This window comes from Saccostrea cucullata, unplaced genomic scaffold (genome assembly GCF_032062105.1).
Source record: "Saccostrea cucullata isolate Sc308-1 unplaced genomic scaffold, CSIRO_AGI_Scuc_v1 ctg491, whole genome shotgun sequence".
In the NCBI taxonomy this organism is placed as follows: domain Eukaryota; kingdom Metazoa; phylum Mollusca; class Bivalvia; order Ostreida; family Ostreidae; genus Saccostrea; species Saccostrea cuccullata.
The window spans coordinates 321,419-336,608 of NW_026928818.1; the positions used below are offsets into that span (position 1 = coordinate 321,419).

General features: G+C 34.3%; 2 protein-coding genes across 4 annotated transcripts; one reads left to right on the forward strand and one right to left on the reverse strand.

Moving 5' to 3' along the window:
• Positions 1-571: 571 nt before the first annotated feature.
• Positions 572-12,766, reverse strand: LOC134278816 (DNA polymerase kappa-like). 2 transcript variants are annotated; one of them, XM_062761115.1, is made up of 13 exons: positions 12,699-12,766; positions 11,860-12,008; positions 11,578-11,724; positions 8,477-8,595; positions 8,134-8,286; positions 5,684-6,182; positions 5,467-5,591; positions 3,522-3,688; positions 3,109-3,141; positions 2,869-2,965; positions 2,416-2,587; positions 1,115-2,246; positions 572-979 (listed from the first exon to the last, which is right to left on the reverse strand). In XM_062761115.1, exons 2-13 carry the CDS (start codon positions 11,999-12,001, stop codon positions 865-867), a joined length of 2,901 nt encoding a protein of 966 aa, XP_062617099.1. In that variant the 5' UTR covers positions 12,002-12,008; positions 12,699-12,766; the 3' UTR covers positions 572-864. The 2 variants fall into 2 exon arrangements, with proteins under 2 accessions (XP_062617099.1, XP_062617098.1); XM_062761114.1 differs by having other exon boundaries at positions 11,860-12,022.
• A 28-nt stretch (positions 12,767-12,794) lies between these two features.
• Positions 12,795-14,412, forward strand: LOC134278818 (uncharacterized). 2 transcript variants are annotated; one of them, XM_062761116.1, is made up of 2 exons: positions 12,795-12,901; positions 13,472-14,412. In XM_062761116.1, the coding sequence occupies exon 2, from the start codon at positions 13,485-13,487 to the stop codon at positions 14,400-14,402; it is 918 nt and encodes a 305-aa protein (XP_062617100.1). In that variant the 5' UTR covers positions 12,795-12,901; positions 13,472-13,484; the 3' UTR covers positions 14,403-14,412. The 2 variants fall into 2 exon arrangements, with proteins under 2 accessions (XP_062617100.1, XP_062617101.1); XM_062761117.1 differs by lacking the exon at positions 12,795-12,901 and adding an exon at positions 13,014-13,048.
• The last annotated feature ends 778 nt before the right edge of the window (positions 14,413-15,190 follow it).

The window sequence follows — 15,190 nt, forward strand, 5'->3', positions numbered from 1 at the left end:
TTGACTTCCATCAACAATATTTAAGAAAAAAATACTTTTGCCATTTTTTGAGAAATAGATCTAAAAAATTATATGTGATGATAGCAGGGACATATATTCTAACTAGACTATATCCTCCCTGCAGTACTTTTCCCCTTACTCAATCAGATTTACTGATCATTTGAAGTATCATTTATACAAACAAAACAAGACTCAAGTTAGAAAAAAAATTCCCTTTATGATATTGCACAATACTTTCTAATAAACATGTCTTTCCCTCCTTCTATATACCTATTAACAGTAATATCTACTTCAATCATTTGTTTCTTAACTTTCATTTTCGGGCTGTACTCTATTCTTAGATACATGCAACAGCATTTTTTTTTCTTTAAAAATTGGACACCTGATTAATATCTACATGTCTGAATATGACCTGAAGTTTCAGAAAAAAAATATCCTGATATAGATTTCCTTTATTCTTTCCAATTTCCAGACTAAAGGCTTACTAATGCTATTAAGAAATCTTAATATTAGTAAGAAAAAAACTGTAAACAACACGCAAAAACTGAATCTTTTATATCATTTAATAGGAAAAGTAAAAATAAAACATCTATCATAACAGTTTTCATAAAGAAGCATCTGATTTAGAGTAATATAAAAAATGTGTTATACATTCATCACAATGCATTCAAGTCCCAGATTTTTTTACTATCTCAAACTTCCAAGAAATAGATGTGACCATACTGCCATTCATAGAAGTAAATCCTTTCTCATAAGATCCAGAAAAGTAAAAATCTCCAGTTTTCTTTTTTTTTTTTTTTTAAATTCCTAAGAAAAAAAGATTATAGCACCAAGGTCACCAACTGGGAATAAGAAAATGTCACTTTACGTGTTCATTTGGAAAAACGAAGCAATATTTTGGCATTTAGGACCACTTTCCTGTTTTTTTCGCTTTCCCTTTGGCCCTGGTGATTCCTGCTGCTCTAACTGCTCTAAAGATCTGAAAGTCAAAAAAAATGTATTTAATTAACACATATATATAATAATTACTTATATATACACCGAAACCAATCATTAACATTTCTGAATCTTGCTTTCAACATTATAAAATAATATTTTGCTGTGTAGTACTGACCTTTTGTTGTTTTGCTTTTGTTCTTTCAGGATCTCACTGATTGTTCCTTTACACAGACAGCTGTCCACATGCTGGTTAAAAGTGTCTAAATCTACTCCTGTCTGCTCCATAAAACACACAGGACACACCATGGTTTCTCTCAATTTACTGTCAGGAGTTTCCGTCAAAGCATCAGGGTCTACACCCTTTTTCATCTGGATTTTTGAAGTACTGGGCCCCTCCGAAGATGACTGAGATACTTTTACATTCTTCTCAACCACAACTTTTTGGGATTGTAAAGAACTCAAATCTCGATTTTTATCATTCACTGGTTCTTTTCTTTCAATAAGACTTTTTCGAGATACTGGTGACCCAGAAACTCGAGATTTAGTCTCCACAGTTTCCTGTGAAGTTCTTGAGCCAGGTTTGAGTGGCTTTGAGGAGGTACTTTTTCGCTTTGGAGTGACAGTTTTTCTTGTGGTGGGTTTCTTATCCCTAGCTGTTTCTTCCTCCGGTTGATATCGAGAGCATTCCATGACTACAGATCTACTCAAACACGTATCAATATGACGATTGAATGCATGCAGGTCGCTGCAGCCAACTTCATCCCTACAAACTGGACAGGTATACCACAAAGTTTCTGGCTCCTTTTCTGCTAAGTCTTCATTATTAGTGCAGTCATCTGAAATGTTTTTATCTTCACATGGTCCATTATATTCACATTTTTCATGGGTATTTGAATCTTTGTTCGCATCCTGTTCTGAAAGTTTTGTCATATCTTCTATGATTTCTTTTGACTTCTGTGAAATTTTCTTGAGACAGTGTGTTTCAGAAGTACTGTCATGTATCACATCATCTTCAGATATTGAGTGGCTGTTCTTGTTTCGGTTCCTCTGATCATTGTTTTCTTCATGACACTGACTAATTTGATTAGCACAGGTGCCTAAATTTGGGTCATCATTTTGCTGATCAGTTTTCTTTGCAAACTGAAGACCTTTTTCTGATATATCCACTTGATTTGGACTTTCTTCCACAAGCTGTTGATGGTTTATTTTCCCCAGCTTTTCTCCTTTCTTTACAAACTGCATTAATGTGTTCTGTTGTTTCTTGTTTGTGACAAAATTTTGATCAACCAGAGAACTCATTCTAACACCTTTCAAAAATTAAAACAAAAATTTATGTCTAAAATAAACAATATGAGATAGAGGCATGATGTAGGTATACATGTATAGATTTTTAAAATACTCTTGAGTAAAGTACTTAAAATGTTCATCGATTTCTCATTATTTTTACAACTTATGAAACTTTTCATAGAATCTTACCCATAAGTCTTAGTTGTAGAGGATGTGGATGTACATTTTTTATCTCCTTACAAAGAAGATCTTTTGCTGCAGTATAAATAACCTCTGCATCATTGGTGTAATCTGGAAGTGAGCACGCTCTTGTCTTCACATCAAACTTGACGGTCTTTATCTTAATAGACACAGTTCTACCCTACAATGAGTGAAATAATCCTAAAATATCAACTCATATTCTATTCATGTACATACTTTTCCTCAATACATTCTATACAGGCATTTTCATGTGCTCTTTTAAAATATGATCACATTTTTCTAGTCCTTAATTAAATATATGTTAGGTTAATGCAGTAGCTAAAATTCTCATTTGCTCCTGGTCTCATCTTGAAAGATGACCATGAAAAGGGATAAATGGTAATGTCTACTTGATATGTAGTATATTAAACTTTGAAATTTATTAACAACATAACCACTTACTTTCAGTTCTTCTGACTGGAGATCCTCTGCTAATGACTGACTCAGCTCTAGACATTTACTGTACAGCTCTGATGGGGCACTCATTTCAGAGAAGGTTCTGAAAGTAAAAGTGAGTTACTCTAACTTTCCGGACACAACAAAAAACAAGATCTTATGGTATTTTAATATTAAATAAATATTTTCATCTATGAAGAAAACAAATTCAAAATATCCTTGTAAAAACTTGAAAAGATCACATACCTTTCAGTACTCATACTTTTCCTTTCTCCATCTCTGCAAAGAGAGTAATATGATGTGTATTCTTGGCAGCTGGTATTTTTTATTATCTCAATCTTTGTAAGATTTTATGCAATATATTATCTCAAAGTTAGAATGGGGGTGAAAATGAAGTTAAATATTCACCACAGTAAGTGACTTTCCACAAGAAGTCATTTTTTTTTGTCAAAGAATTTTAACTGTATGTCAAGAGAAAAGTTGAGGAGTAAAAAACATATTACAATATATCCTCAAAATATCAACAAAAAATGTAAGTGCACAGGAATCTTTGACTATTTAGAAGACAAAGATTTCTTTAAAGTGACTGTGTTACGCTAGTCTGGGACACTTTCCTGGGAAATGTTTAGGCCACCCTTTCCTTTCTTTCTCTCCCTTACCTTTCTACAGTTGTGGATCCGATCCCAAGACAAATTCTCATGAAGTAGTTAAAGGAGATCTGTGAGTAGAGATGGTAGAGGAGCCCCCTCTTGTTGTAGAGATCTTGACAGGTCTTTACCCCCAGGGCATTCAGCATCCTCTCAGACACCTTCCCAATGCCACTTATCTGATACAACATGAGACACTTTATATCTCCTTACAAACAAAGTTAGCTTTTTTAAAGCATCAGATTTAATAAATGCTCAGAAAAAAATCATGCAGATATTAATAACTTTGTTAATTTGAAAGGCTTGAAACTAGCTGATTCATTACATACTGTTCATTTAAAGTAAAAATACCAAAACGCATACATGTATAGGTCTGCAAAACTTTCAATTTTTATTTGGACACATAGAAATTTATTTTTTTTTCTTTTTGCTTTTTAGGAGATGTAAAGCTGCTTTAAAGGGGCATGGACACAGTTTCAGCTAAAATTTCAAAATTTATTTTTCCATTTTTACAAATATTTAACTAGGGTCTTTCTAATAATCATAAAAAATTTGAGCGCCAGTTTTCCAGATACAAGACAGATTTAGAGGTCCAGACCTTTGTTATGTAAACAAAATCTATGTCATGTTTTTGTTTATATATTTCAATATACTAATATAGGTTCGTTCAAAGTAGATAATTTCAAATTAAAGTTAATTTTAAATACTAGGGATGTCAACGAGTACCCGGTTAACCGGGTACTCGATCGAACGTCCGAGTATCGAATACTAAAATCGGTACTCGGTTACTCGGATGTATATTTTTTAATATTTCTTAGCTTATTTATTAATGCATTAAAACATCGGTTTTAAAATTTAAAATTTTCAGTGCACCTGTACATACATTAATTAGGGTTTCTTGCACCTCTAAATGACCGTTATCGCCTGTGGCAGTGTTTATACAGTAATTACCGAGACAAAGCACCTGCTACCTACCTGGCTTTTCTCACCTTCGGCTGTCTTGTACTCTTATGTTTAGTTTGCTCTAATTATTTGTTGTCATTGAACATGTGTAAGGTCTATTATGTTTTAATAAATAAGATAATTTTGTCCTCCAGAAGCCGTAAATTCTTGAAGAAAGAGACAAACAATATTGCACGTGCGATTGTTGATATGGATGCGTTTGGTTACGTGCCAATTAATACAAATTGTTGAATGCAAAGATTTTATGTCCACCGTTGCACCAAAATACACATACCGTCTCCTAATATTATGAAATCTAAAAGTGTACGAAGATCGTAAATCCGCTCTGTTATTACAGGAGAACTTGATAAAGTTGATACTGTACATGATTGTAGCTCTGACGACTTGTCACTTGGACGTTAAACGCACCAAAGAGTTACATTAATTTTTTTTTATTTAAACAAAACCACTGTGAACCATTTATTATTTTATTTCTCGTATTTATCTGGTGAATAAATTGAACTTTAAAAAATTTTAGATTAAATTTCGTCGGGCACAAAGTGGTCATAATATTGTTACAACACATTTACAGGTAAACCTCCCATCAGACCATGTGGTTTTATTTCTACAAGAGTTTACAATGTTTTACAGTTATCAATTAACTTGTTCATATTAATTTAGACTTTACCGAGTTACTCGATAACCGAGTATTAAAAATTGACCGATTTGACATCCCTATTAAATACTATTCGACGGTTTCTATTGATTTGCTGAATTTCATTTTGTTATAAATATGATATTTTCTATATGTAAACAAAAACAAGGCACGAGCCTTGTTTACATTATGAAGAACTTTAGGTTCTGTATCTTGTTTGTTAATCAACAAATGATGTTCATTTTTTTGCTAATCAATAGATGATGCCTGATGTAGGAATTGTAAACTTTAAAAGTGGTTAAAAAAATTCAGTTGAAACTGTGTCCATGCCCCTTTAAATCTATCTATGGTAAATTTTACCTTTCTAATGGATAACTCCCTTATAAAGGACATGACTGCTTCTACAGTGGGCGGGATGATGTATTGACCATTTGGCTTGTTCATGTCGGAACAGACTTTGGCTAACATCATATTTGGAGCAACACCTAAATATGGAAACAAAATCAATCTCAAATACATTGAATTATTAAATTCTTAGTATCAAATTCAAAAATAATGATAATGAGGAAAATCATGCCTGCACTAGCTGTTAGACAAGTCTTTTGCTGAATCCTGGAGCGCATTTCATTGACAGCATATTCCACATCAGTTCCAAATGTCACCATCTCAAACTCCGGAAGAGGCTTGCCACAACCAGTGCAGACCTCAGGAACACTGGCTTTGACCTTCAGAGTCCCATCTTCACAAAAACCTACACCCAGAGTTTCATTCAAATCACATAAGCAAAAATCCTTATCAAAGCTGTCACAAGTTCGACATATTACTGTCCGCTCTTTCTCTGACAAGGCACTGCGCTTTGTCAAGTGATCTGTGAAATCTAGGTAAGCTTCATCTAAACTGACCGTGCAGAAGTTGGGGTCAAAGGTTGCTAAAATCTCTCTGACTTGTTTGCTTACTGAAGTGTATTTGTCAAAATGAGCTGGGACAATGACAAGTTCAGGGCACAGCTTCTTCCCAATAAATCCTGGCATTGCTGCTCTTACTCCAAATTTTCTTGCATGATAATTGGAGGTTGACTGAAAATAAAATATGTCAAACTATGAAAACCAAATTCAGTCACTTTAAAATATGGCAAAACTTTTCCACAATGTTTGCAGTACATGTATTATAACTACCCAGTAGCCTTACTCACCTCATGGGTAGAGTTTGGGTCAGGTGAGGCCATGGTAGAGAGAACTGTAAATGTACCAGGTATTATATTTGGCTGTGTATTCTTTTTAGCGCCTTTGGCGGAAAGATACTTCCGCTAATTCAAGTACAACGTTAAATGTCTTTTACATATACTCATAAATAAGAACATTAGGAAATGCACTAAATCAAATCTACGCTAACTTGTTCAAAAGTCAGTTTCCGTGAAATATTGTACACGCCAAATATAATAAATTTACAGTAATTCCTATTTAGGTGTGTTATGAGTCATGACTTTGATCTCTAATTTAAAAAATTGGTAAAATTCACTCCCTTCATCCAGGAATATCCTGTGGGTAAAGCATAAGCTGTATAGAAGTAAGGAGGGCAAATAAGTTTCAAGCAAGGATTTATGAGATGGTTTGACCTTGACCTTCAATCTTGTTCATAATCACTGCACATCCTATTCCCTTTCCATACTTTAGTAAGTTCATCTTTGCTAGCCAAGGGTTTCCAATCCAAAATCTACTTTAGAATTCGAATTGGATACCCTTGGCTAGTGAAGATGTAGAGAGTTATGAGTTATATGAGACCAAAAGGAGAGAAAAGACCATGACAAGAATTTCTCTGAGAAATCTAATTTAACCTTGAATTTCAATACATAATGGTTTAAGGTGACTTTAAGTTTATACCCTCTCCCATAGTTCTCAAGAGGTGAATCATGAGCCAGATTGGGACAAGGAGAAAGAAAATATTCTCAAAACAAGGATATCACAGAGATCTGCTTTGACCTTTAGTGGGCTTTACCTCTGATCTTTGACCAAATTCAAGTCAGACCCAAATCTAAAGGGTACAACATTGGTAAAATCAAAGGCCTGAAGGGCCTGCGAGTTGACTCGCTCGAGTCAATTGAGCTTTTTAATACATCTGGGCACCATACCTTAATATATTTAGTTTATTTTGCATCTTAAGAGATTGAATATTATATGTCTGATCCATGTTCGGTTCATAAATAAAGTGTATATTGCTTTTCCTTTATATATACAGGTTGGCACTCATGGGCTTCCGTATTATTTTGACTGGATTCTATAATGAATTTAAGCACATTAGCTGAAGTGGTCAGTGTTATGAAGTAATTAGGTTAAAGATTCCCACAGCAAATCTGGATTCTAAAAATAGATTTTCACAACAACTAGCTGCAGCTAATGAGAGCAGCAGGTGTTTGTGAGAGGGAGTATTCTAGGTCAATTATAAATAAACTTCAGATGGGAAGATTAGATCCGCCTAACATGCTTGAACATATATTCATACGCAGTAATTGTACATCGTACAGGTATTTAATCAAAAATTTCTTTAAAATCATGAAGGCATAAATAATGTTACAGTATGAAATTTTATACAGTTTTTACCTCTTAAGTTTACACAATCACTCAAACCAAAGCATTTTTTGCTAGAACTATAATATTTGGCGTATGGATCACCTTGATGAAAGCGTGATAAATTTTACAGCTCTGAAACGGCTATGTCGACAGGGAGTAGCTCGCTACGCGAGCCAACTCAAAAAGAGTCAAATAGGACCAAAGAAAGAGAAAATACATTATCATCAAGTGATATTGAACAAAAAAAATGGTAGGATTAGAATGATTATTACAGGACACCTGCAGGGCAGGACCCTATAAATTAAGCATTGTTTTCCTTATAAATACAGATGTTTGCTCTTTGTATAGCTTTAACTCCTTAAGGGAAACACATTTAGGAATTGCTTGATAAAATTCAACATTTTTTTTTTACATACAATTTTTTTAAAGTTATACAGGAAGTAATACATTAATATGTTACCAGCATGGAATTGCCCCCTACAGCCATTGGTTTGTCTCTTAAGGATGGGTCGTCTCGCATTTCCACTGCAGCATAGAAAGCATCCATGTCAATGTGTACAATAGTCTTACTTAGGTCTCTCAATCTGTCAAACTCTTCCAAGAGAAGATCTGCCTTTGAAATAAAAAATCAAACATAAAATGTCTTGATTATAGATGGAGTAAATAAAATATATTGAATTTTCATCAATAAAATAGATTTTTTTTGGTCCCCAAGCATTACAATGATCTCACAGTGAATTGTGATGTAAATTTTCAGTTGTAATTTCCTTTTTATGGTGAGATTATTTTCCTACACATCTCACCTCCCTTTCAGCTGCCTCCAACTGCTCCTGGGTGATGCCCTTCATCTTCTGTCTCTGCTCCTCAATCCTTTTCGCCATTTGTTCCTCTTTTTTCTTTTCATTTTCAAAATATTTAGATCCTATACAAGAATTTGATACCAAATTTTATTACATCGCAAATATATATCACGTCAAGTATAAATTAATCAATCAAATAAGGGCCATCTTAAATAGTAAGGATTGATAGCTAATTTCAGTCCTAAGCGTATGGGTACTGAAATATCAGATCCACCAATGGAATTGCAAAATCTTTTACATATGTTGCATGTCTTTTGTCACGGATTATCCGCGGGTTTATGTAATGTACATTAACGTTATTGTTACGTCAAAAAGTTAATAACAGAGTCTAAAATAAACCACTATACGATCAAGACGCATTTCTATTCTTTCCACAACATTTTGGTGCCGTGATTGACGGAATGTTTACATAATATACGCACAATGGAAGGAAGACTGAAAGCCATACGGGCCGGTAACAGATCAGCGGTGACGAAACTTTTCGGACGATTTTTGGACTTGAAAGAAAATACAGCCAGTGAAGTAACAGAGGAAATCGAAATAATTAGGAAGTCCCTAACACAGAAAAGACAAACTCTACAAGAACTAAATGAACGAATATTAGACGCCTTATCTGAAGAAGACATAGAAGAAGAAATCACGAACACAGATGAGTATATGTACGAATTAGACTGCAAAATTAAGAAAATAGAAAAATTTACAGAAAAAGTTTCATGTAAAACTTTGAACGCCAGTGCTGAGTGTTTTGTACCCGCCTTAGAAATTCATGATAGTAATGTAAACACGTCAGCTGCAATTAACTCAAATGAAACGGCTTGTGAGAATGCTCTAAATAATTTTCCTGCCACTGATCTCGGTGAAAAAAGTCACCACGCCACAAATAATCATCGACTACCGAAACTAAATCTTCCATATTTTGACGGGGATATACTAGAATGGAATACGTTTTGGGATTCATATGAATCAACAATTCACTGCAACCGAACTTTAACACCAATTCAAAAGTTTTCGTATCTCAAGGCTCAATTACGCGACGCAGCAGCACAAACCACATATATTACGAAACCGCCATAGACCTGCTCAAGGAACGATTTGGTCAACCGCAAAAAATTATCAATGCTCACATGAGAGCACTTATGGAACTGTAAGCCCCGAGAAACGACGCCATCAGTTTAAGAAATTATGGAGACTGCTTGGAATCTCATGTCAGGAGTTTAGAGTGTCTAGGACAAAAGCAAGAGATGTACGGAGCTTTACTTATTCCAGTCATAATGAACAAGCTACATGTGTACCAGCTGAAATCAGGAAAAACATTGCACGTGAGTACGATGGTGACAACATTTCACTACACAATCTTCGTAAAGCTATCAGCAAAGAAGTCAAAATCCTTGAATCAGGCCAGATTGAAAACAGCGATGGATTCCACGCAACAGCAATGTTTCTTACCGGAGCCTCAAAGAAACAACGCCATGTTCATTATGGACAAAACCAGAAAACAAGAGAGTCAACTCCTTATGAAACAACAGAGAGCGCCCATGCATTTATTGTTGCACAGAGAATCACTTTCCAGGGGACTGTAAGAAAGTTACAGAAGTAACAAGATTCGACATCTTAAAACGGAAGAAATTATGTTTCAACTGCTTAGGAAACCACCGCGCCGCAGATTGTAAATCCCGCAACAGATGTAAAAAGTGCCAGAAGAAACACCACACAAGTATATGTGACATGAAACTAACGAGGGACAGAGACGAGCCCACCAAATCAACAATTGTCAACATTGTAGGAACGAGCAAACCAAATACTACAGAAATGAACGTTGAACAACGACATAAAAGTGTTTTATGGAAATCAGCTTCCACTCCGATGAGTTGGACTGTGGACTCCATTCAAGAACATAGCAAGTTGATCAACGAGTTACAGCAACTTAAGTCAGAGCTGAAGACTAAGACAGAAAGGATGAACGCGTTGGAACAAGAAAATGGTACCCTGCTAGAGAAATTGTTACAATTCGACCAACAAAGAAATTTTCAGGCCCGTGTGGAGAATGGGATGAAGGATATGATGGAACAGATAAATATGTACGAAAACGGACACCTGCATAAATCATAACAGAATCAAGTTGTTAATATTACAGCACTTGGAGCATTTTAATGCTAAAAACATTAGTCTTCAGTCACGATATGATTACGCCCAAAGGCAAATAAGTGATCTAAACATCAAAGTACAGACACTTGAAAATCAACTACAAACCTCACAGGACCCCGTGAAAAGTAGGGAGAAGGATTACACGTTCGCCGTAAGGATGATATATGACAGAAAAACGTACAGAGGCTGAAAAATCACAGAAAAAGAATCTCAGGGACATGGCAGAGATAATAAACAAAATGCTAATATACGGACTCGAAACATGGAGCTGGAGAAAGCTAACACAGAAGTACGTCACAAACACCCCGGAACTGAGACTCTGATACAAAACCTGGCTGATAAAGTGTGAACATTGTCGTAAATAGACCTCTTAATTGAGTGATTATGAACTTGTTTTTATTTTAAATTTCAGTGAACTGTTAATTTGATTTGAACTTTTAAATATTCTAGTATAATATTCATTTCGGTGCCCGGAGTGTCACGGATTATCTGCGGGTTTATGTAATGTACATTAACGTTATTGTTACGTCACAATACTGTACGTTATGTTTCTATAGTTAATAACAGAGTCTAAAATAAACCACTATACGATCAAGACGCATTTCTATTCTTTCAACAACATCTTTATTTAACACAGAAAAAATAAAGGTGAGGCACTTTTGTGCATTATACCATTATGCAGTATAATACTTCTCAATTTCAAGCATGGATCTAGACAAGCTTGCAAAACTGTAAATAAATCTTTGGAAATTTTAAAAAAATGTACCCCACATTTCTAAAATATTGTTCAAATGAATTAGCAAGGTTATTACAGATTTAAACATATATTTAATGATCAAATTATGCGGCAAAAGCAGGTTTGTGATAATTCTATTTTGGGGTTCAATCAGAATGTTCACCTTTTGATGCCTCAAATATGATCTGGTTGATTTTTTCTTTATCCAATCCTGTCATGCCAGCTTTATTGTCATTCAGTAACATTCTAGACATCAAAGTCTCACTCGATTTTGCCTCATCTTTTCCTGTCCCTTTACCTTCAGATAAATCTGTCAAAAAATATAAGTATAAAATATCAGTCTCAATATGTACAAAATATAAAAGTAGAATTTTTAAATCTACATTTATTATAAAAATATAATCACTCTATGTGTATATGCTTGTTTTAGAAATCTTATTCAAACCTTTACTCGACATCGCTTTGTCATTGTCAGAACAGCTCTTGCTACGTAACTCTCTTGTGCCAGACGTAAGATTAGTATCCCAATTAATGGCCATCCAGTCTTCTTCCTCCTCCTCATCTGTGGCTTCTGGTGCATTGTCCATCCTAGATCTGTAAAAGTTTGTCTGAACACATGTGAAAATGTAAAACTAATGCTGACACATTCAACATCAGACTCAGTAAAGACTTTTCATCAAATCTGACAATGAAGATAATATTTCAGTAATTTGAGTACTATGTAGATTCATAATTTCATATATAACATTAACATTAAATCAAATTACAATAAATTAAGAATTTCTGTAAATTAAATTGTAACATTACATAAAGTACATAATTTCAGAAAAAGTCTAAACATTGATTTCACAAACTTCTTAGAAATAAATGAAAAAAGTCAGCAAATAGATTTACCAAGCTGAAGAATACTACATGGGTAGATATGAATGAATGTGATCAGGATATAATATGACAATGAACAAAAAAAAATGTGCATTTCACCTCATGCATTTTCATACAGATATATTTCAATGACTGATTCAGTGTGATGTTTGACAATGAAAAAAAAAATAAATATAAGCATGTAAATTTTCCAGTAAATCTACTTGGTTAAGCAATTCTTTCTCATGTCAACAAATTTAACAGATTAAACCATATGTTCATTCAATGCATATACAGAACCTGCCATTTTTTTTTTAAGAATTTTGTTTTAATACCTAATATCTATGTACCTAAAAACATAAAGTCATTCAAAAAAAAAAAAAAAAAACAATACAAATAAGATCGTTGAAAAAAATTGCAAACCTCTAGATACTTGACTTTTTAACTTTTTACGATTTTACTTCTCCCGCGACATTTTCTACTTTCGTTTTATACATATGGATAACTCGTCCATGCATTAGTCGCTTTTGCCCAGGTCTTATGTAAACAAATCCAACCGATCTAATGATTACTTATGGACCCGGTCTGAAATATCAAGTAAATGAAGATCGTTTAGTGTTCATAAGGTAAGTGATTACATGTATGTTGTAGATGCTCTTGTAAATGAACTTGTCTTGATGACCCTAGTCACCCTTTGCTACAAACATGACATTCTAAATGTTGTGGTCAAGAACAAACATGGGTGCTTGGTAGGAGACACCCCTTTTCTTTGTGTGAAAAACCATGTTTATTTATAAACATAGATTAAACGTTACGCTCTTAGGCTCCTTGATCAGCTATTAATCACATAACCGATACAGAGTTGTCGTTCGTTCTTCTCTGTACGTGGTCATTACAACAAGCGCATTGTAATCTTGTCCAAGTAAAGACAGACACCTTGATATTTAATATTTTAACTTGTAGAATCGTTTCACATTGGATGTTGAGCAATTAGGCCTTTTCACTAAATCGATGCACATGTTAATAAGGAAAACGTAAAAACTGGCACCAAGTGCTAGCTGGGAATATTGGTCAGGAGTTTTCTATTCTTTGACATGACGCTTTTCTATGCGTGCAATGAACATTAAAACCAAAACTCGCCAGACGAATGATTAAAAGACAAATTTTATGATTTCTGTGTTTGATTTTTTTTTCAGGTTGGGTTGAGTAATGTCGGTAGACCGCCTAGAACAACTTCGACATGGTCGTTCGAAAGAGCTCAATATTTTCCCTGAACCTGAAAACGTCCCTGATGATGTAGACGTAAAGAGGTTCAATAATGGACGTAAATTCTTTCAAGATAATGTTTCTATGTGCGTTCTTGGAATGTTTTGCTCCCTTGTAGCAGGCTTCAGTGTTGTTAACCTCTTGGAACCACTAGTCTTTACAAACAAATCGAACACACCCAAGAAGTCACTGAGCCGTTACTTGGATACTATACGCCATGTCGCTCTTTGGCATTATGGTGATATTTGGGACCCACTATCCTCAGCAAGAAGATCCATAAGGAAAATTTACAATATGCACACTAGTGCCAGAGATAGTATGATGAAAGCAAACAAAACCGGTAGACATTTTACTCAGTATGACATGAGTCTTGTTCAAGCCGGTTTTGTAGGGTTTATAATTTTGTACCCAGAAAGGCTTGGTCTACAAGGTTCTAAGTCACAACTAGAGGACTTTGTTTACTTTTGGAGATGGATAGGTTTCTTTTCAGGAATCCAGGATGAGAACAACATTTGCATAAACGGATTCGAGGATGCGTATCACATTTGCAAACAAGTCGAAGACGAAATCGTTTATCCCGCGCTTTTTGACCCACCAAATCACTTCTACTCGATGGCAAAAGCTTTTACAGATGGTCTTTCGCTCTTGACAAATGTTACTATATACACACCAGAGTCTGTTATTGGGTTTTCTTTGGATATGGCACGGAAAGAAAGAATAATGAAAGTTGACCTCTTAGACAGTTGCCGGATAATTTATTTAAAAATAATGGTTTATTTAGTGAAACATTGTTCCTGGTTCCGAAGGATGGCAAATAGACTCACTGAATCTTTGATTGTGCCAAATAAATTTAATTTCTGAATTCTAGTCATTGATAAATGTTTGTTGTTGATATGATATCTAGTCATTGATAACCGCCGTGAGCTCCCAATAGCCCATTGGGGATGTGTTGTCACTAATTTGATCATATGTATATATCAAAAATAAGATCAAACAATATTACGATGATGTCAATGCACGGTGTAAGGTATGCCATAAAAGAAAAACTTGTGGTAAATAGGATATTGGAACTCTTGAATGAGTTCTAAGTACAGATAAAACGTACAGATTTTTATTGATGTTGAAAAATGTCAAAGTTGTTTGACAAATAACCTTTGAAAGTAGTGTCCTCTACAAAAATTTGAATTTTTTAAATTAAAATTTGTATATGACAATTAATTGTCATATACAAATTTTAATTAAAAAATTCAAATTTTTGTACAGGACAGTAGATTTAGCATATCGAATACATGTGGCTCTTGAAGGAGATCTCTTTTTTCAGTGTCAAAAAAAGGTATGTTATATTATAATTGACAATATTATTTTTTAATATATATAATGTTAATTTCAAAAGTTTTAAAGGATGTATCATGGAAAACGTATGGTTAACTTTCCTTCACCAGTCAGTATACACTCGAAAGTAAAGCATTCAATTTTTCATACAAGAAAATAAACAAAGGTACTAGTTGATTAGGCACAGTCAAAGATGATGTACTCGGAATCTTTTTTTCTTTATTGAATTTGGTTTCAACTATGCCAGGCCAAAACAAGGTGCACACTAAACAGAGAAAAACACAATGACTGACTTTAATCAATATGAAGTATTTTTG

Bases quoted from the DNA above. Each gene is read 5' to 3' on its own strand.
- LOC134278818 (XM_062761116.1), top strand. From the start codon at position 13,485: ATGTCGGTAGACCGCCTAGAACAACTTCGACATGGTCGTTCGAAAGAG.
- LOC134278816 (XM_062761115.1), bottom strand. From the start codon at position 12,001: ATGGACAATGCACCAGAAGCCACAGATGAGGAGGAGGAAGAAGACTGG. The intron at 6,183-8,133 runs GTAACATATTAA...TTTTATTTTCAG, and splicing joins TAGGGGGCAATTCCATGCTG to TCAACCTCCAATTATCATGC. The intron at 3,142-3,521 runs GTAAGGGAGAGA...CTCTCTTTGCAG, and splicing joins GGATCCACAACTGTAGAAAG to AGATGGAGAAAGGAAAAGTA.